The 21,473-nt window shown below is 40.9% G+C and overlaps 1 protein-coding gene across 6 annotated transcripts in view; it reads left to right on the top strand.

The window, feature by feature from the left end:
• Nucleotides 1-21,473, top strand: part of LOC121278767 (microtubule-associated protein 4-like) — a 376,105-nt gene that overhangs the window by 220,951 nt on the left and 133,681 nt on the right. For 5 of the 6 annotated variants that reach the window (XM_041189187.1, XM_041189192.1, XM_041189188.1 and 2 more), the window contains exon 4: nt 20,337-20,459. The exons of the other annotated variant lie outside the window; for it this stretch is intronic. In XM_041189187.1, coding sequence (XP_041045121.1) covers nt 20,337-20,459 — 123 coding nt within the window. The remainder of the gene's footprint in view (nt 1-20,336; nt 20,460-21,473) is intronic. 6 annotated transcript variants of the gene reach the window in all.

Raw genomic sequence — 21,473 nt, 5'->3', positions numbered from 1 at the left:
TATAGTTTTGGGGAATGTTTGACTGTAGCTTTAAAAATAATCCAGTTCTGGAAGATCTGTGTAAACCAATGTGTTAGCAGCATGGGGAACCTCTACAGGAGAGTTCTTCTTTAGTTATGGAGTTTGATGCACACATGTGGTTGCTGCTTCTGTCTTGTAAATAAAGTTAAATGTTTCCACTAAGAAAAGTTGTCTGAAGATCAATTCTATAACAAACTGGCGATGAGGATAAATCAGGCTTGGTGCTGTACCTCGCCCAGCGATTGTGAGTTCATTAAAAATCAAAGAAGATATCCGAAATGCCACAGTTTGGCAGAATCGATCGCTTTAAGCCAGAAAAAGATGATTGATCTCAATAAATAGAGTGTCTTGCCTTCATTTTTCAAGTAAACAAAATCACTGGGGAGGAAAAGAGGAGATCGATCCTCCTGAATATTTGTGGGAGCAGGACCTACAGTTTAATTCGAAGCTTGACTCTGTCCCAGATTCAAAGACCGATGAATTAGTAGACCTCGTTAAGGGGCATTTTCAACTCAAGCCCCTGCTAACCAAAAAATGAGATGAAACAGCTTAACAACTAAACCGAAAACTAATTTTCGTCAAAGTGGAAGCAATCAATCTTCTAGCAATTGGCAATTTAAAAAAGTAGAATGTTATTTTTGTCACAGAAGTGGACGCCTAATGAGAGAGTGCAAAGTGAGATTTAAACAGGCCTCCAAACAGCAAATGAAGTCCAATGAATTATATAGTGCAGAAAAGCCAGAAACAACCAATTCTGACATTTATTCATTATTCAACATAAAAGTTGGGAAGACAGAGCCAATATTTGTTACAGTGTAAGTGAATGGTAAACCATTAAAGATAAAAGTAGACATGGGTGCTTCTAATGCTGTAATAGGAGAACACACTTTCAGACATTTAAATAAAGGTGATCAACAATTAAGATTGGAACAAACATCTGCCAAGTTGAAAACGTACACAGGCGAAGAAATCCATGTAAAATGTATCACCAGAACAACTTTGATGATAGGCACCATTCAGCACAGTTACTAGTGATGGTGGTAGAAGTGAAGGGCCAAGCCTTCTAGGGCGTGATTGGTTAAAGGAGATTAAATTAAACTTATCCGAAATTTTCCAGTTGCGAGCAGGTGGACTACAGTTGTGAGCGACAATTTACTATTGGAGAAGCAATATATGTAAAGAATTTCAGTGGAGGACCAAAGTGGTTGCCTGGTAAAGTAAGTTCTGTGACTGGACTGTTGTCATACCACGTGGATGTGGAGGGCCAGATCACCCATAAGCATGTGGCTGATTTAAGAAAAAGAGAGAGACCCCAACAACATGATGCTCCACTTGTAACCACTGCTGAACCAGTGGCTCTTATTGAAGTTACTCGACCAAGGACAGACATGCCTGATGTCTCTATTGGAGTGGAAGACATTGAACTGCATGTGCATAATGGTGTTAATGCAGTTCCAGAGAAAGTGTTTCCTACAAAAGAATCTGAAGACGTGGAGCTGCGACGTTCCACATGGACCAGGAAACCCATGAAAGACTGAACTTGTAATTTCATGACCTGTGTAAATATTCTAATGTCATAAGATAAATATCCTTGTAAATACAAAATGTACAGAAAAGTTAAAGGGGGAAGAATGTAGTAATTATAGTTTTGGGAAATGTAGGACTGTAACTTTAAGAATGTGCTTTAAGATCAGATGATCTGTGTAAACCAATGTGTTAGCAGCACGGGAACCTCTATGGGAGAGTGCTTCTTTAGTTATGGAGCTTGATGCACACCTGTAGTTGCTGCTGCTGTCTGGTAAATAAAGTTAAATGTTTCCACTAAGGAAAGTTGTCTGAAGATCAACTCTATAACAACAAGTATACTTAATACCTGAATTGGAAGGTTGTCTTATGAGGAAGAGTTGGTCAGACTAGACTTGTATCTGCTGAAGTTTAGAAGACTAAGAGGTGATTCTATTGAAGCATGTAAAATCCTGAGGGGCCTTGACAGGATCAATGTGGAAAGGATGTTTCCTCTTGTGGGATAATCTAGTACTAGAGGTCACAATTTAAAAATAAGGGATTGCCCATTTGGGACAGAGCAGAGGAGAATTTTTTTTTCTGAGGATTGAGTCTTTGGAAAACTCTTCCTCAAAAGGTGGTGGAAGCAGAGTCTGAATATTTTTAAGGCAGAGGTAGATAGATTCTTGATAAGCAAGGAGGTGTAAAGTTATCAGGGTTAGATGGGAATAAGGAGTTGAGGTTGCAATCAGATCAGCCATGATTATGTTGAATGGCAGAGCAAGCTCAAGGGGCTGAGTGGCTGACTCCTGCTTCTAATTCATATGTTTGTATATTCTTAGCTTTGCATAGAAATTACAACACAGAAACAGCCATTGGGTCCATCCTGTCTGTATTGCTCATCCTCCAGCAATTCAAATCTTGTATGCCCCATCTATTTTCATATCCCTTTTTAACTTCATATCTATCCTATCCTTAAAAGTTGATTGTCTCTACTCCAGTCATAGCCTCATAGCCCAAAAAGCAAGGTTCAGGTTTGGAAATGACAATGGCATGGGAAAATATGAATACCCTAAAGTTTTCAATATAGTTAATTCCCAGTGTGCAAACTGTGCAAAAGCTATTTTCAAGCAATTGCAGCACTGAAAATGGCCATTCATCCCATCATGCCAGACTCTCTTGGTCCTCATTACATGTCCCTTTAAATGAAAAAAAAATCAATTTCTGCTTTAAAATACATTATAGACCCTGCTTCCGTCACTGGTAGGCTATTCAAGTTCTTAACAACCCTCCTAATTGCTCCCTTTGTTATTTTGCTGGTGATGTTAAATTTATGGCCTTTAGCGACTAATTCTCTGACCAATAGAATGATACAGCACCTAAAGAGGCCATTTGATTCTCAAGCTCATGGTGGCTCTTTTCCCAAACTCCGCAAATTTCTGCTTTTCAAGTATACAATATCCAGTTCCTTTCGAAAGTTGGTGTGTTGTATCTGCTTCCAGCACCTTTTCAGGCAAGATCATAGCAACTTGCTGTGCTTAAGAAAATCCCATTTTCCCCAATTAACTTGAAGTTGTTTTAAATAGAAATAGTTTTTTCTTGTTAATTATCTTAAACAAAATATGCCAATTTTGAATGACTTTTATTGTAGCACCTGGACTGGTTGCTTTAAATGCCTGATAGACCAAAACTATAAACCACTCACAGGGAGACAGAGGAAAGGAAGCTGTGCTTTAGAAGATGAACTTTATGGAGCTCGTTGTTTTAGGACACTGAAAATCAGGGGCGTGGTGCAAGTAGCACAGTTGATTTTAATTGACAAATTTCACATTGTTTACATGTCATGTAGAAAAGAAACTCAGTTGTTGTCAATTGGCATTGAGTGATTTCTGCTGGATGGTGTGCCTGTGTTTGGTTGTGATGCTACCAACTCTTTCTTCCCATCTATTAGCAAGTGTGCCAGCAAACTTGCAGCTGTAAGCGTATTGTGGCTGCCTGTCCTTTTAAGTTGGTACAAATCCTATGGTTTATACCCTTTGTATGGGTAAATATAGATATAGATAGATATAGTTTCTATGTGTGTTTGAGCTTTAGCTCATATCTCAATAGCAAATACTGACTCATAGTAGGAAATGCAAATACCAAAATTTCATAGGGTAAACATTACCATTGCATCCAGCTGGAACTTTTTTTAACTTTTGGAATAACTGAAAGAACCAAAAAGCGTTATCAAATTGAGCTATGGGGAGAAGCTGAAAGTGGTTCTGAAGTTTACGCAACAGCTGAACTAATGTAATCATCCATGATTAACCGTACTATGAAGGACGGACAGTGTGCATAGATTGTAGTAATCTTGGATGTGTGCATAGATTGTAGTAATCTTGATAATTTGTAAAACAGAGTGGATGTGCATAGGTTGCTTTCTGTAAAGCACTTTTCTCAGACACATTCTTTTGATACGACCCCAATGGAAGGAATACCTGCCAACTTTCTGCAAAAAGTCATTCTTGAGGCCCACTTGCTGCACCAGTGTGCGATAGAACATCATGTTATACTTACAATTTGCCCACTGGGAAGATGGGACAAAGCAGATCTTGTAGAACAAATGGTGCTTCATTGGCTGTAAAGTACTTCATTAATTGTTAATTGCTTTGGGACATCCTGAGTTTATGAAGATGCTAGGTAAATTCAAACTTTTTTCCTGTTAAAGTTATACAGGAAATGCTGAATTACAATATAGCAGCGCAGGATTGTGAATGGAGACCCAAAAAACATCAATTTTGCTTCCAATTTGCATTCCTCTCTTACCTTTACATGGCCCATCTCTGACATTGCCCTTCCCTTGACCTCTCTGTCTCCATTTCTGGTGATAAACTGTCTACCACTATTCATTACAAGCCCACCCACTCACACAGCTACCTCAACTACAGCTCCTCACATCCTGCTTCCTGTAAGGACTCCATCTCATACTCTCAGTTCCTCCACCGCTGTCACATCTGTTCCGATGATGCTACCTTCTAAAACGTTGCTTCTGACATGTCTTCCTTTTCCTGAATCGAGGGTTCCGCCCCCACTGTGGTTGACAGGGCCCTCAACCGACCCATCTCCCGCACCTTTGCCCTTACCCCTTCCCTTCCCTCCCAGAACCATGATAGGCTCCCCTATGTCCTTCACATTTCACCCCACCAGCATCCACATTCAAAGGATCATCCTCCGCTGTTTCTGTCAAATCCAGCATGATGCCATCATCAAACACATCTTCCCCTCACCGCCCCCTTGTTAGCATTCCGTAGGGACCGTCCCCTCCGGGACACCCTGGTCCATTCCTCCATCACCCCCAACTCCTTATCTGCTTCCCACAGCACTTTCCCATGCAATCGCAGAAGGTGCAATACCTGCTCCTTTACCTTCTCCCCCCTCGCCATCCAAGGCGAACAATCCTTTCAGTTGAAGCAGCAGTTCACTTGCATCTCCTTCAATTTGGTCTATTGTATTCACTGCTCCCAATGCGATGTCGTTTACACTGGGGAGACTAAATGCAGGCTGGGTGTCTGCTTTGCAGAACACCTTCACTTAGTCTGCAAGCATGACATAGACCTTCCTGTCACTTGCCATTTCAACACATCGTCTTGCTCTCATGCCCACGCGTCTATCCTTGGCCTGCTGCAATGTTCAGTGAAGCCCAACGCAAACTAGATGAACAGCACCTCATCTTCCAGTTAGGCACTTTACAGACTTTTGGACTTAACATTGGGTTCAACAACTTCCGACTATGAACTGACTCCTCCATCTTGACCCCTTTTTTAATCAATTTTTCCCCCCAGCCCCCTCCTCCACAGGGCCATCTATCACAACTTCTTATGTTTTGCTTTCACAGAGCACTGACCCTTGTTTTACCTTTACGCCATTATCAGCACCTTCTTTAGCCCTTAACGCTACCATTTAATACTCCCTTTGTCCTGTGTCCATGACATCTTTGTCAAATTAGCTCCCACCTATCCCATACCTTATATTTTGCTCCATCTGTGTACGCCACCCCCCCCCCCCCCCCCCCCCCCCCCCACCCAAACAGTATAAAATCCATCACATTTTTACTTCCCTTCAGCTCTGAAGAAGTCATATGGACTCGAAACATTAACTCTGTTTCTCTCTCCACAGTTGCTGCCAAATCTGCTGAGTTTTTCCAGCATTTTCTGCTTTTATTTCAGATTTCCAGCATCTGCAGTATTTTTCTTTTATTATTATCTAGTGCAGCAGCTTCTGAGGGCCACTAGAGGATCAATGTATATAAGTGGGAGTGAATGGAAATTGTCTAAATCTGCTGTTCATCTAGCTTGCAGATATCCGATTAGTCCAGGAAGCTGCTAAAACTCATTTGTGATTGCACCCCTGATCATAAAGCATAAGAAATAGGGGTAGGAGTAGGCTATTTTGTCCTTTGAGTCTGCTCTACTAGTCAGTAAGATCATGGCTGATCTGATGTGGTCTTAACTCCACTTTCCTGCCTGTCCCTCATAACCCCTGCCTCCCTTATCAATCAAAAATCTGGCTTACTCAGTCTTGAATATATTCAATGACACAGCCTCCGTTGCTGCTGGGAGAGAGCATTCCAAACACTAACAACCCATTGCGAGAAGAAATTCCTCTTCATCTGCGCCTTAAATGGAAGACCACTTATTTTAAAACTGTGCCCCCTATTTCTGGATTCCCCGACAAGTGGACACATCCTCTCAGCATCTACCCTGTCCCACCCCCTCAGAATCTATGTTTCAATAAGATCACCTCTCATTCTTCATTCCAGGATTGTGGTTGCCAGGGACCAGCTCAGCGTTCTGCTCAAGATTGCTGTGAATTAACATGTGTACCTGCTTTGGTTTGGGAAGCCTTCAGCTCTGGGCTACCTCCTGTTTTCAGTCCAAGTCCACTCTTCTCAGATGCATCAGTATCTTTCAAGGCAATGTCTTGGTATCTAAAATTGGTAGCCCATCTGGCCTTGGGCCATTGCGTCTCTGTCTTTCCGCCGAGCTTCTATGAGGGAGGAGAAAGGAATTAGTCTCTGTAGAAGGGGGGAAAAGATTGCCTTTGTGAATTGAAAGGAGTGAATTGGTAGGAGAGAAGAAGAATCCTTGTGAAATATGACTGGGACAAAGAAATACCTCTGAAATGTGATGGGGCGAAGAAATCCCTTTGTAAATTGGAAAGAAATTGGCTAGATTCAAACCCAGATCCAAAAGGTACAAAAACAGAAAATACTGGAAAAACTCAGCAGGTCTAGCAGCATCTGTGGAGAGAGAAACAGCGTTAATCTTTATGACCCTTCTTCAGAGCTGAAAAGAAGTGGAAATGTGATGAAATTTATACTGTTTAAGGGGGGTGGGGCAGGTGGAGCTGGATAGAAGGCCAGTGATAGATGGGGACAAAGGAGGGATTGACAAAGTTGTCATGAACTAAAGGATAAAGGGAGTGTTAATGGTAGTGGTTAGTGCTAAAAATGGTGCTGATAGTGGCATAAAGGTAAGAAAGCACAATGTGATAATAGCAGAACAAGGACAGCATTGTGTGAAAGACAAGATGGCCCTGTAAGAGGTGACGGTGGGCCGGAAAAAAGGATAGGAAGGTACAAAAAGGTACAACCAAAAGGTACAAGCGTGGACTTATAACTTCTGGGTGTCTACGTTTGACTTTAATGTCTCATTAGTTTGATATCTACTAAAACTGTGAGTCGAGCATCTTATAAAGAGAGAAGGAGTACTGACATGCAACAGATACAGACCCTGTCAAATTCGGAGCATTAAGTTAGCAGCAATTATCTTGGCTCATGTCTGTGTCTCTAAATTTAATCTTCAGGATTTATGTACACATGTAACTATTGAGCTCAGTAGTCGAGAAATTTCCTTTTAAATAAAATAAAACAGAGTTCCCTCAACTCTTGAATCAGATAAGTCATTTGGTAATGATGTACCCACTGAGCCATTGGAGGGAGCTTATTGCCTCCATTTAATTATGCTCAAGATACATGAGGAAAACAAGGGAGACATGGGACAGCCTGCAGGAAAAGCCCTTCTGTGCTCTACCAATATTGCTTTTATAGATGAGCAGATTGCTTGTCCTTAACAAAGTCAGCCAGTCAGAAATTATATTGATCAGATCTGGTCATTCAGTTCACAGCATTGTTTTGACTGCAATTGGTGTGTATTTCAGAATTATTAACTGACATTAAGGTTGATGCTAAAATTTCATATCATGCCCACCGGTTTGGAAAAAATGACATAATTATAGATTTTACTTCTCCAAATTGTCTGGAGGGAGCACTTTGAGTTGTAGAATAAGAAACCTGACCACTGTTGGCTTTATGTCTCTCTTTAATATTGGGAGCAGATAAAGTAATAAGTAAGAGTGTTGGGAAGATGTACATTTGTTATGATCCCAGCTAATGTTACTGCTGGACAAGTCAGATCCCTGGGCGGAACCTGGCTTGATAGATCCTAACTTCTATTTTTCGTTTAGAAATGTGGAGGGCGGCTACTGAACAGAGTCACAGAGTCTGCCGATGAACTTTTAACGAAAGAATAAAACATTTATAAAACAAGAAAAAGATGAACTATATTACACTACTCCTTCACCCACAACCATACCTTTACAGATTCGTAAGAACAACAACTTACAAAATCCATCTTATACTCTAATGTTCACAATAAGTATACAGTCCATGTAAACCAATAGGCAACCTGTGGTCAGACACACCACACTCCAAGATAAAGTGGCAGAACCACCCAAAGCAGATGCTATGGATCCCTCATCAACCAAACCACACCCCCCGCCCCCCCACCCAAGTCACACCATGAGCCAAGTGAAACTCCGTCTTTCTCGCAAGGGTTCTCTCAGATACTCAGCCGTGCCAACAGGACACCACTGCTTCACAGACCTTTAGTAAGGAGTCACCAATCTTTGGCTGTCTGTTCGGACCTTCTGGCTTTTCTCACAAGCCTATTTTGCTTTAAGACTGCTGCCTGCAGCTTTCTCACTTTAATTTGGAGACTTTCCCTCTGCTCCTTGTTTTCATTTCAATTGAACAGGACTTGTTCCTGATTCCTGTTCTTGTTCCTTGAACTAACTGTCTTCCTGGGAATTTCTTTTGACCCCACTCCCTGGTTTCTGGGACTTCTGTTTTTTTGGGAAATCCGCCCTCTGTAGTTGTCTCTCAATTCCCGCTTCCTCACCCTGGGGTATCCATAGACAACAGAACTCAAACCGCTTTCTGTTTCTCTGTCTCTGTGGGCTCCTCTGTTGCTAGGCAGCTGCATAGTTCTTCCCATTTTGTTTAAGCTTCCCTAAACCACTTCAAGGGTCATAAAACCTCATTAAAATGTAGGTATACAAACAAAGCTTTGACTTCTCGGCTCCATTGCACATAATCTCAAAAATGAAACCAAACCCAGGATTCATCTTTCTCAACAGACAAATAAAATAATAGCTTAAACTTAAAGCTATATCTTATTCCTAACACCCATAAATACAAATATAAATTAATTAAAATGGTCTCTAGTTCCTAACACATTGTACAACTTAAAAGTGCATTAGTTTAAGTGTTGTTTGCTTAATGTTGGTACCAGTATGTTAAATAAACTAAATGACCATATGAAGGTGCAGTGCTTGTCTTAAACAGTGATTAGCAGAGACTAGATGTGTGCAATATGCAGAATAATTTGATATCAGGAAATATCTTTGTGCATTTTGGACACCACATGAGCCCAGCCGTTAGTGTTCTTTGTAGGACGAAAGTTAGAAACAAGTTTTAATCCTTATAAATATAACACTTCAAAGCATTTTACACCACTGTATTAAGTACTCCTGAAATGTGGTGTGTGCACTCATGGCACCTTTTGTTCCACCACGGGAGGTGGTGGCATGGTGGTATTGTCAATGGACTGGTAATGCTCTGGGGACCTGGGTTCAAATCCCACCATGGCAATTGGTGGAATTTGAATTTAATAAAAAAAATCTGGATTTAAAAGTCTGATGATGACCATGAGACCATTGCCGACTGTCCTAAAAACCCATCTGGTTCACTAATGCCCTTTAAGGAAGGAAATTTGCTGTCCTTACCTACATGTGACTCTAGACCCACAGCAATATGGTTGACTCTTAATGAAGGGCAATTAGGGATGGGCAATAAATGTTGGCCTAGCCGGTGACACACACATCCCATGAAAGAATAAAAAAAATGCCTGAGATGGCTCTGTTCTTAGAATAGTGGCATATCTGGCAGTAGTGATGGACAATATTTTCTGTTAAAATTTTAGATTTATTCCCACTGCTTGAACATAGCTTATCTACCATAAACAGGCAAGTGTCCTGTGAAAAGGAACGGTGTCCTGAAACTCGCACCATTGTGTAATGTGAATGGGATAGTGTAATATAGGACTAACCCTTTTACCATGTATTAGAGATAACACAGGCTGACCAACAAGTTTTCCCGCCCACTCAAAGATGGTAACAAATGCACATGATGACATTTAGGCTAAACTAATAGATATATTTATAGGTAAAGTAAGTACATGCAAGCAGCCAGACACTGATAGTACAAATATAATAAAGATTGAATCAATCCACATGATTATAAATCTCCAACATATTTCTAACACTACTTGATAATCTTCAAGACTTTGAGTATACAGACTTCTGTAAACTTCCTGACATGATATTTGCACAGTGGATCTGCTACATCAAATGCAAACTTTAGACATGATTGAAAAGGAGCTTTAAAATTTATATATTAAATACAAAAAATGCTGTAAAAACTCAGGTCTGGCAGCATCTGTGGAGAGAGAAATAGAGTTAAGGTTTTGAGTCCATATGACTTCTTCAGAGCTGAAGAAGAGTCATACAGACTCGAAATGTTAACTCTGTTTCTCTCTCCACTGATGCTGCCAGAGCTGCTGAGTTTTGATAGTAATTTTTAAAACTTCATGTTTCCAGCATCCACAATATTTTGCTTTCATTTAAAATTTATATGCTCTCTCAATTACCAAGTCTGTGAATAAAGAACTTATCCAAATATGTTTCTATGAAGTGCCTCAGGTAAATCGAAGCAAAAAGACAAGGAGATTTTAGGAGGGGTAATGGAAAGCGTGGTCAAAGGGTTTGAAGGAGAGCATTAAAAGAGATGGATCAAGCAGAATTGGTGGTTGACTGGTGGGATGGGGTTTGTACGCTTGAAGATTGCTAAAGTAATAGGAAGGAGACAAGGCGCGCAGTGATTTAAATACACTTGTTGAGAATTTTAAATTTCAACATATTCAAGACTGGATATTGGACAAGTAGTTTATTGACACAGAGGTTAAGCAAAGTAGTTGAGTGGTGAAGTTGGGTGTCATAAACATATATTTGTGGAAGGTGATTTAGTATGTGGTTGGTTTCACCAAGCATGTAGATGAGAAAGAAGATGGATTCCAAGGACTGATCCTTGTGGCATTCTGCTGGTTATGGTGCCAAGACAGGAAAAACAGCCATTGGTGGTGTTTGGGTTTTGGAAATGCAATGCTGTACTGACTAATTAGCTTGCCATAGTCATGTGACTCTACCATGAGGCACTCTGCCTCTGGAGTCAGACATCTTAAGATCAGTTCAATACAGATCTCACACAGACACACATTAAAGGTGACTGCTGTCCTTATACTAGAAACATGGTGTACAGAAGTGAAGAAAAAAATAGATTTTTAAACTCTGCAAAAGGAGCAGAGAAGACACTGAGAACCCAAGAACATGAAAAGGCTGCAAGTGAGAGAGCTCAAAAAGAACAGAAGAAAAGCACACAGAAGCTGTAAGTGAAATGACTGGCTGCAAAGAAAAAGGACAAAGGAAACGCAGACAGAGGCTGAGTGAAAAGTGGCTGCAGTAAATTTTCCAATCCTATCTCCAGAAGCATTGGGAAATGATGCATGGCAAAACAGGCAGTTTTTCCACTCACTTTAGCAAAGTTATGAGATTGCAACAGACTTAATGAACAAACCTGAACCAATAAGAGTAGCCACACTGTTAAAACTGCTGGGGAAGGACTGCTACAAAGTGTATGCCACTCTAAATCTAACAGATGAGCAAAGAAAAAAGATGACAGATTTTGAAAGCCTTGAATGCACATTTTGAACCCTGAATGAATGATGCATATGAAGGATTTGTGACGGCAGTATCATAGCTAGCAGAATCATGTGAATTTGGACAGCTAAAAGAAGATCTGATTAAAGATAGAGTGATCCTAGATGTGAGAGACCCCCAGTGAGAGCAAATCTACTGAAAGGTGGGAAACTGACGCTGAAGAAAACGATAGACGTGTTGAAATGCGGAAGCCGAGAAACGTCAGCTAGAGCATATGTATAGCAGAGCAGATCAGGAGATACATTACGCTAAGAGACAGTCCAGAAGCACTCAGACAAAGGGCTGGATGCAAATGCTGCAGAAGACCGCATGCACAGGCCAAGAAGAATTACCCAGCATGGGGAAAGTAGTGTTTTAACTGCAAGAAGCAAAATCATGCTCTCCTTCTGGAGTCATCGTTGTATCAATGAATAAGAAATATCAGGTGGACACGCATGCTTCATGCAACATCATGACCTTCACAGACCTCTGGGAAGTAGCTCAACATGGCGATCCGAAAATTAAGCCCTCAAAAGTAACATTGAGGCTATATGTACACTCATACCGAGATGACAAATGAGTCTGACAACCCAATGCAATGGCAAGAAGGAAGATCTGGATCATAGAGATGAGAGGCAACGGCTACTCATTTCAGCTGAAGCAAGTCTAAAGCTTGGACTGGTAACCTGAAATGTGCCGACAGAGATTCAAAACATGTCACAACACACAAAACCATTGATGGCAGAACAGGTCCTAGAGGACTACGAAGATGCGTTTATAGGGTAGGAATATCTACAAGGCAAGTATCACCTAAAAGTAGACAAGAGTATAAGACCTATTCAGCAAATGCCGAGAAGAGTTCCAGCTGCCCTCATATTAAGCTTAAAAGACAAGATTGAGCTGGAAAAGAGGGGAGTAATCAAAGAAGTGACAACTCCTACAGACTGGATTAGCAGCATGGTAGCAGTGAAGCAACCTGGAAAGCTGTGAGTATGCTTAGACCCAAAGGATCTAAATAAAGCACTTAAGAGATCTCACTAACCCATGCAAACCATTGAAGGAATTTTGCCACAAATTGCCAAGGTAAAGATCTTTCCTACCCTAGATGTGAAGGATGGTTGTGGATGATCTGCTAGTGTGTGGATCTGGAGATACAATTGAAGAAACCATAGCTGACCATGATCAGAATTTAATACGACTTCTGGAGAGAGCTTGCCAGATGAATCTAAGCAAAACAAGAAAAAATTGCAACTGAAGATGCCTGAAGTCAAGTACATAAGTCACATATTGATGGCAAAAGGTCTTCGTCCAGATTCTGACAAGATAGGGCTGTAGCAGCAACTGACTGAGATGAAAGCAGTGCAGCGATTTGTTGGATTCATGAACTATCTAGCAAAGTTTCTGTGTAATTGGTTGCAGAGTGTGAGCCATTACGCAAACTCACGGCCAAGGAAGTGCTGTGGTAGAGGGGTACAGAACAAGAAGCAGCGTTCACTAAAATCAAGCAACTAGTGATGACAGTGTCAGTGATGAAGTACTATGATGTCAATGAGGAAGTCACCTTGTGTGGTGCCAGTGAGACAGGTCTGGGAGCAACTCTGAAGCAGCAAGGACAACCGGTCGCATTTGCATCCAGGGCACGGATGCAAACGGAATGACTCTGTGCTCAGGTTGAGAGAGTGTCTGGCTATTGTTTTTGCCTGGCAGTATTTTCATCAGTACCTGCTTGGAAGCGACAAAGTAATAGTGGAGCCTGACCACAAGCCCCACTAGAGCATTTTTCGCAAACTGCTACTATCTGCTCCAAAGCAACTGCAAGAAATGTTCATTCGCTTACAAAGATATCATCTGCAGGTGACATACAAACAAGGAAAACAGTTGTACATTGCAAACTTGCTGTCAAGAGCATCGCTCCCCATGACGAAAGTTGAGGATGCTACAACAGAACACAACATCTTCCAGATTCAACATTAAGCAACAGCTAGATCTGGAATCCATCAGCCAGCAGAGACATTGAATCTGACAGACAAGCTCCTTGCTCAAATCAAGCGAAGTACCCAACAAGATGCAACTCTACAAGCACTACAGGAACTGGTGATGAAAGGATGGCCTGAGAATATCAAGGGCACACCTATGGTCACAAGAGCATATTGGGCATATAGAGATGAATTGACAGCCCAAGATGGCATCTTGTGCAAAGGAAATAGTCATCACCTCTCAGGAGATAAGAGGAGAGATGCTGAAGTGCATCCATGCAAGCATTCAAGGAATTGAATCAACTCTGAGAAAGGCAACAGAAATGTTCCACTGGCTAAACGTGAGCAGTGAAATTAAAGACCACATTAGCCAGTGTGGTGCATGTAACAAGTCCAAGCTAAACAAGCTCGAGAGCCTTTAATGATGCATGACATCCCAGGCAGACCATGATGAAGCTGGAAGTAGGCCTTTTCACTTTGGCAGGAACTGATTACCTTGTCACAGTAGACTACTGTTCTGACCACTGGGAGTTAGACCAGTTGACTTAAATGACACTTAAGCACACTTCAGTCAGTATGGCGTTCCAGACATTGTCATGAGTGCCAATGGTCCTCGGTTCACAAATGAAGAATTCAGCTGATTCGTAAAGGATTGGGAAATTCAGCACCATAAATCATCTCTACACTATCCCCAGTCAAATGGAATGGCTGAGGCGGCAGTAAAAATCGTCAAAGGACTTGTCAAGAAGTCGAGGAAATGTAGCACAGGTGCACACAAGGCGATCCTAGAGTGGAGGAACACACCAACTGAAGGCATGGAAAGTAGTCCTGTCCAGAGACAGATGTCACACCGCACGCAAACTACTCTTCCAATACCAAAAAAGCTACTGAAATCAGAAGTAGTAACAGGCATGAGTGAAAAAATCAAGGTGAAATGACAGCCATATTTCAGTTTGACAAGATTGCCAAACCATTGCCAGAGCTGGAGAGCCAGTCAGGTTTCAGACCTTCAGCACTCTCAACAGGAGTCAGCCCACATGGAAACTTGGCATATGCGTAGAGAAGTTGTCACCTTGATCGTAGGCAGTGGAAGTGAACGACCAAATATACTGACACAACTGCAGGCATATCTGAATAACCAGCGAAGCTGTTCCTTCACAGCAATTGAGTGATCAGGAAGAAGGGACCTCACCAGCTGTACTGAGCACAGAGCTACCATCAATCTCAGGGATCTACGAGTCCCCCATAACAACAATGCAACAACAAGAGCCACCAAGGCAACAAGTGCCGCAACACCCAGACAAATAGCCGATGTCAACGCACATGCATTTCATTAAGAGACCTGTGCAGTTTAAAGACTGTGTACAATGCATGTGTAGAGACTGATAGCAGACCAAACAGTTGTCAATGCATGAGAACAGTGGGTATATAGTGGGTAACTTGGGCAACTCGTAGTCACGCAGGATCGTGCATGCAAATGTGTCTTTTGTTCACTGGGAAAGAAAAGGGATGTCTGTATCTTTATTACTATGAAAAGGGGGATGTTCGGGTTTTGGAAATGCAATGCTGTACTGAGTAACTGGCTTGCCATAGTCATGTGACTCTGCCATGATGCACTCTGCCTCTGGGGGCAGACATTTTAAGATCAGTTCAATAAAGACCTCTCACAGACACACACTAAAGAATACTGCTGTCCATATACTCAACAGTTGGAAATGCAAAAGCAAAATACTGCGGATACTGGAAGCCTGACATAAAAACAGAAAATGCTGTAGGGACAGAAACAGAGTTACTGTTTCAGGTCTGTGACCTTTCGTCAGAATGGACCTGAAATGTTAGATAAAAACAAAAAACTGCAGATGCTGGAAATCCAAAACAAAAACAGAATTACCTGGAAAAACTCAGCAGGTCTGAAGGGTCATGAGGACTCGAAGCGTCAACTCTTTTCTTCTCCGCCGATGCTGCCAGACCTGCTGAGTTTTTCCAGGTAATTCTGAAATGTTAGATCCGTTTCTCTACAGATGCTGCCAGACTTGCTGAGCATTTCCAGCACTTTTTGTTTTAATTGCTGGAGATTCAGATGATTAAGTGTTGAAACCAAGTGAGCGAAGTCCCACTGAACTGAAAAACAGAGGAAAGTCTTTGGACAAAATTGGCTATGTCAGTGTTTTGAAAGAGGTTGAAAAGTACACTCTACCATGGTTTGAGAGGATGTCATTTGAAAGTGTCTGCACCTAATTGCTAGCCTTGCAAATAAAAATCATTGCCGTCTTATTTATTAATGAAAGAAAGATTAAAATACCTACAGACACTAGAAACCTTGCTTGCTGAGCTGCCAAATAATCCAGGTAAAATTTTGCTGGCTCTACCCCACTCCAGTTCCCCTATTGACTCAGTGGGCAAATCACATCCCATGTCACACTGTATCAGATTCAGACAGAAGGTCCCGGCCTACATCCTTGAATTGTGAAGTTGAGGTGACAAGTGCACATGCTTGGTGACTGGTTGAGGAAGGAACTGGAACTGTGAAGACTCCACTCTGCTTTCCAAGTACTGTAGTTGAAGAGTATTCTGACACACAGTGCTTATTTTGAGGTACCAGGTTATCACTGCAACTTATTTGCAACCCTGCAAATGTCAGTACTTTTTGTAGGGGGAATGCAAAGTGTTTGAGAGCTGGAAATGTTTTAAGCACTCTGTACAGTAAGGATGTGGTTAATTAATAGGAAATTAGAATTAATACAGGAAATATTTATGGCTGCAAGTTGAAATGGAATATGTGATGCATTGATTCAGGGTTGCTGAAACATCATTTTAATGATGTGGATGGTGAATGGCTGGTATATTTGAATGGGATTGGCATGTAGTTGTACAGGAATAGACTACTCAATGCCTTGACCCTGTTCCTTGTCATTCTTTATAAATCCATACTATCCCCTCTTTTCTGGGAAATTGCCATTTCATACTGCTTATTCATGGCTGAACCTTCAGTGCTCCTTATTCTCTCAAACTATATGTATGAGCCATATACAATAACCTTTAGTAAATAAAACATTTTCAGATTCTTAATCTTTGAGGAATCGTCATTGCAACTCTCTGCTTAACCATTCTAGTGATGCAAGTATTCTCAAATGCGTTCCCAATTGACTCCACTAAAATAACATAAAAATTACATTAAGTTTGTAACAGCAATCACAAATAAGGCAGAATGCCTATATATATCTATATTATGCTTACACCTCTCAACTCCTGGTTTTATTTGTTCTTGGAATGTAGGTGATGCTAGCAAAGTTGTGCTTATTGCCCATCCATAGTTGCCTTAAGAAGGTGTTGGTGTTGGCTTGAACCGCTGCAGTCCTTCTGGTGATGTTGCTTCCAAGATGGTACTAGGTAGGGAATTTCCAAGATGACAACCCAACTCCAACAACTTTGGGCTCCCTGGGAGCCATTAGACTCTCTAGTAAAAATGCCTTTTCCAGTGCCTTTTTTTTAGTAGCAACTCTTCTTTTGTATTTAGTTATCCAGACCTCAGCCTCAATTCCCATTTTGGAATAGCTGCACCCCTCTGGTCAAGGACCTTCAATGATTTGTACACTATAGCTCTCTGGTTCTTCTATTCAGCAGTTCATTACATACTTGATGTTATCCCAACTTAAGTGTACAATGTCAAAATTTATCCATATATTGATGCAGGCACTTTCTCTATCACGTCAAAATCTGGCTGCAATGTATTTTTCTCATCTAAAGACCTTACACCAGCATATATCTCTGGAAATGAAAAATAAAATCGGCATCCAGCTAATTGAACAAATACAACAATAAAAAATCACCGAAGGGATCAAAAATGGAAGTAGAACTAGAGTGTTTTGCAGATACAACTTTTGTATCAGCTGGATCTAACGATCAGTGAAGCAAGTGGTCTAGATGTCATCCTGCATTATGCACTCATATAGCAGGGCTGTGAAATGTGACTTTGTTATCCATAAGATACTGAATAAGATCACTTAACTGCCTTTATTAAAACTGATCAAAATTGCACTTTTCTTTCTATAGATCATTATTTTTTTACTGCCCCACCCTCTTATAAACATCCAGAAATGTTAGCTAGGAAAAACAAGCGCTCCATCCAGCTCGTCCCATTTAACTGTAATGCATTTTGCATTAGATCAGGGATTTTCTAACGTGGGTCAGTGAGAAGATTTCGTGGGATAGAGATCAGCTGGAAGATGGAGCAAAGGAGTTGTCACCAACTTTCCATTGTTTGAAAAATATTTGAAGTACATGAAATTTGTGTACCAAGCCAATGAACATTCATACCCAAATGCTGTTTCTTACCGAATCAAGTTGGGGGAAAAAAGAGCAACTGCTGTGAGTGACTAACATGGGCAGAGGCTGCCTGTATCTGAACTTTTAAGCCAATATTCTAGCTAGCCTGTTCATTAATCTGCCTTTCTCTAGCTGACTGACCTGCTCCTTGCACTGTACCTTCTCTATCTTGAAAGCATTATGTTATAACTTCTGCTGCAGCCAGGAAGCGTTGGGAGACAAAAGCCCTAGTTATACATGGTAATGCAGCCTTTCCTATATTAGAATTAATAGCATGGTCATATTAGGATAGGGCACCAACTTTCAATTAGGGCTGAGATGGTGAGTTTATTTTTGGCGAATAATGGCCACCAGCGGATGTAACTTGGCCATGTATGGAAGCTTCTCATCTACACCATGTTTATGCATAGATGCACGTGTAGGAAAGCGGAGACTATTATATCATTTGCAAAGACAGAGTAACTTCATCCCTGCATCCTTTCAACAAAATTAATAAAACAGCTGGTGGATCGCTGAACTACATTTACTAAAACCGATCAAAAAACTTGCATTTTTCTTTCTGTAGACAATTTTTTCTTACAACCCACTCACTACTATGAAGATGTTGCCAGAAAACTGGTGGGTGTTTTGCACTCAGTTGTATGTGCGATGGGGTCCATTTTCCAGTGTGCTGTCTGATGCAGTATGTAACTACATTACTGAAATGGCAAGGTGGGCAGGGAGCGAGTTAGGGCAGCCTTCTTTCTTGACTTATTCCCCAAAACCAAGTGCAAAAAAACAAGTTCAGAACATAAAACTCATTTCAGTCAGGTGATTTCCAGAAACTCTAGGACCTCTGCCTTTAAAAATAAACTTTTTTCCTGCAGTAATTAAAATTCAAATAAGAAAATAGCTCTCATTTCGTCGAGGGCCTTGCTGGACATTTAGCTGAGGTCATGTGATTTCTTGGAAATAGCCGGCTGCTCACAGTCCAAGGTGAACTTTATAACTATATTTTTTAAAAAAACTCCAGGTCAATTCATAAGAAAGTGTCCTGATTCCCATGTTTAAAACACATATAATTCTTGAAAATATGGATTCCTAACAGGGGGAAAAATTGAACACAGTATACTAAATGAAGCCTAATCAAGGTCTTATATTAGGATAAAACTGTGCGTTTTGTAATGGATAGCCCTGTAAATACAACCTAGTACTCCTTTTGTTTTAGCTATAGTTTTGTCATCGATCGAGAGCTTTGTGCATTGTGAACTATCAGCTTTTTTTCCATCACAAGCTTCATTTCTGTTCCTTATAAGGTGCAAGGGTGCTTAGCATTGGTCCTGCCCCCATGCATAATAATGCACTAGTCTAAGTTAAATGCTACACTTGGGCCCATTGACCAAACACATCAAAAGAAAGAAAGATTTGCATTTAGATAGCTCCTTTCACACAGACATCTCAAAGTGCTTTACTGTCAGTGAGGTACTTTTGAAGTGTAGTCACTGTTGTAATGTAGAAAACGTGGCAGCAAATTTGCACACAGCAGTTCCCACAAATAGCAATGTGATGATGATCATATAATCTGTTTTTGAGATTTGATTAAGGGATAAACAACACAGGGAGATAACTCCTCTGCTCTTCTTCAAGATACAGTCTTGGTATCTCTTACATTACCTGGAAGAGCAGACAAGGCCTCAGTTTAATGTCTCACCTGAAAGACATCATCTCTGACAGTGCAGTGCTCCTTTAATACTGCACTGGAGTTTCCACCTAGATTTTTGTGCACAAGTCCTGGAGCGGAACATGAACCCACAACCTGCTTACTCAGAAGCAACAGTACTACCAAATGGGTAACGGCTGACACAGAACAGTTGAATGAGTTGTTTAGCCATCTCCTCAACCCTAACGCTTTCACATCACAGGTGTATGATTTTTCTTCAAACTTGCCCAAACCCTTTCATCCAAGTCATTAATGTCAATCGTAAAAAGGCCCTATTGTCTCCTAGCAGATCACAGCCATTGATAGCAATTTACTGCGTAAGGACCTGCAGCCAATTCTTGATCCACTGTAACAGCTTCTCATTTCCTACCCAATATTTTGATACCCTTCTGTCTCAGGGCTGACTTGGTCACTAAGTGTCCTTTTTGGTGCCTCACCATTTCTCATACATGAGCTTATTAGTCAATAAACTATTCAACTTTGGAAGTTGAGCCAGCAAAACCTGATTAGGCCATGAATGCTGTATAATTGCACCCCAGCAGAGTCTTCAGGAGAGGAGTGAAGAAAATATAGGAAGCAAAATTAAGTTTATAATAAATGACTGTTTTACCAACAATACTTTAAATAATGGGACAGAGTGGTAAATCTTGAGCTCTTGTGTGTGCTTTTTTTTACAGAAATACACAAAACACCATTGGGTGTGGAGCTGCTGTCTTTTGGTGGTAATCATTACATAGAAGGGACAATAATGGAGACCATGTCAGCACAGATGAGCACAGAGCCTCCCTTCAGCCTTCTTGGTAAGGATCCTAAAGTCTCAAACATTAGGGCACAAACTCAATATTTTCATTTGGGGGGGAAAAGGAGAAAATTGTAGTGTTTTTTGACCATTACTTTCCCGATGTCTCATACCCTTATATTGCTCAAATGACGATTGGCAGGAGATTGGAAATAAGTTGTTAGGATGTAACTGAGTGAATTGTGAGTGTGGTGCTCTTGTTGCTCTTCCCCTGTATCCTTAGCTGCAAGCTCTCCTGTGAGCATTGTGACTTAGAGGTTGGGTTTATTTGTTGTGTTTAAGAGATGGAAGGAAGGGAGAAACTTTTAAACTTGCATATTGTTTATAATATTTTTTACATCACTTGCATTTAAAGTACTATAGAGGAGCATTATCAAATAAAATATGACACATAAGATATGGCAGATGGCCAAAAACTAGTCAAAACGTTTAAGATTGTACTTAAAATCTTAAAGGAGGAAAGTGAGGGAGAGAGGTGGAGAGATTTAGGGAGGGAATTCCAGAGTTTAGGGCCATGGCAGCTGAAGGGACAGCCATCTGTGGTGAAATAATTAAAAGTCAAGCGTGCTCAAGAGGTCAGAATTGGAGGAGCGTGATATCTCAGAGGGTTGTATGGCCGCAGGAGTTAACGAAACAGTGAAGGATGAAACCATGGAGGGAATTGAAAACAAGGGTGAGAATTTTGAAATCGAGGTGTTAACAGACTGACAGCCAATTTAGGTCAACAAACACAGGGAAGAGTGAACGGGAAGAGATGCGAGTTTGGATATGGGCAGCAGAGGTTACGTTTATGAAGGGTGAAAGATGGGAGCCTGACCAAGTGCATTGTCTGAACTCCTTTGTTGCACAAATTGCACGCTAATGCTGTTTCATATATGAATAGATTTTTTTCCTAATGTCTCTCAGCATCTCAAAGCACTTTGCTTACCATGTAGTATTGTAGATTGCAGCATAAGTCGACCTTTGAAACCTCAAAAAATCCTTCCAAAAACGCCAAGTATAAAATGTGACCTGC

This window comes from Carcharodon carcharias, chromosome 6 (genome assembly GCF_017639515.1).
Source record: "Carcharodon carcharias isolate sCarCar2 chromosome 6, sCarCar2.pri, whole genome shotgun sequence".
Lineage (NCBI taxonomy): Eukaryota > Metazoa > Chordata > Chondrichthyes > Lamniformes > Lamnidae > Carcharodon > Carcharodon carcharias.
Note: the sequence above shows the minus strand (reverse complement) of the source record. Positions and strands in the feature narration are given on the sequence as shown.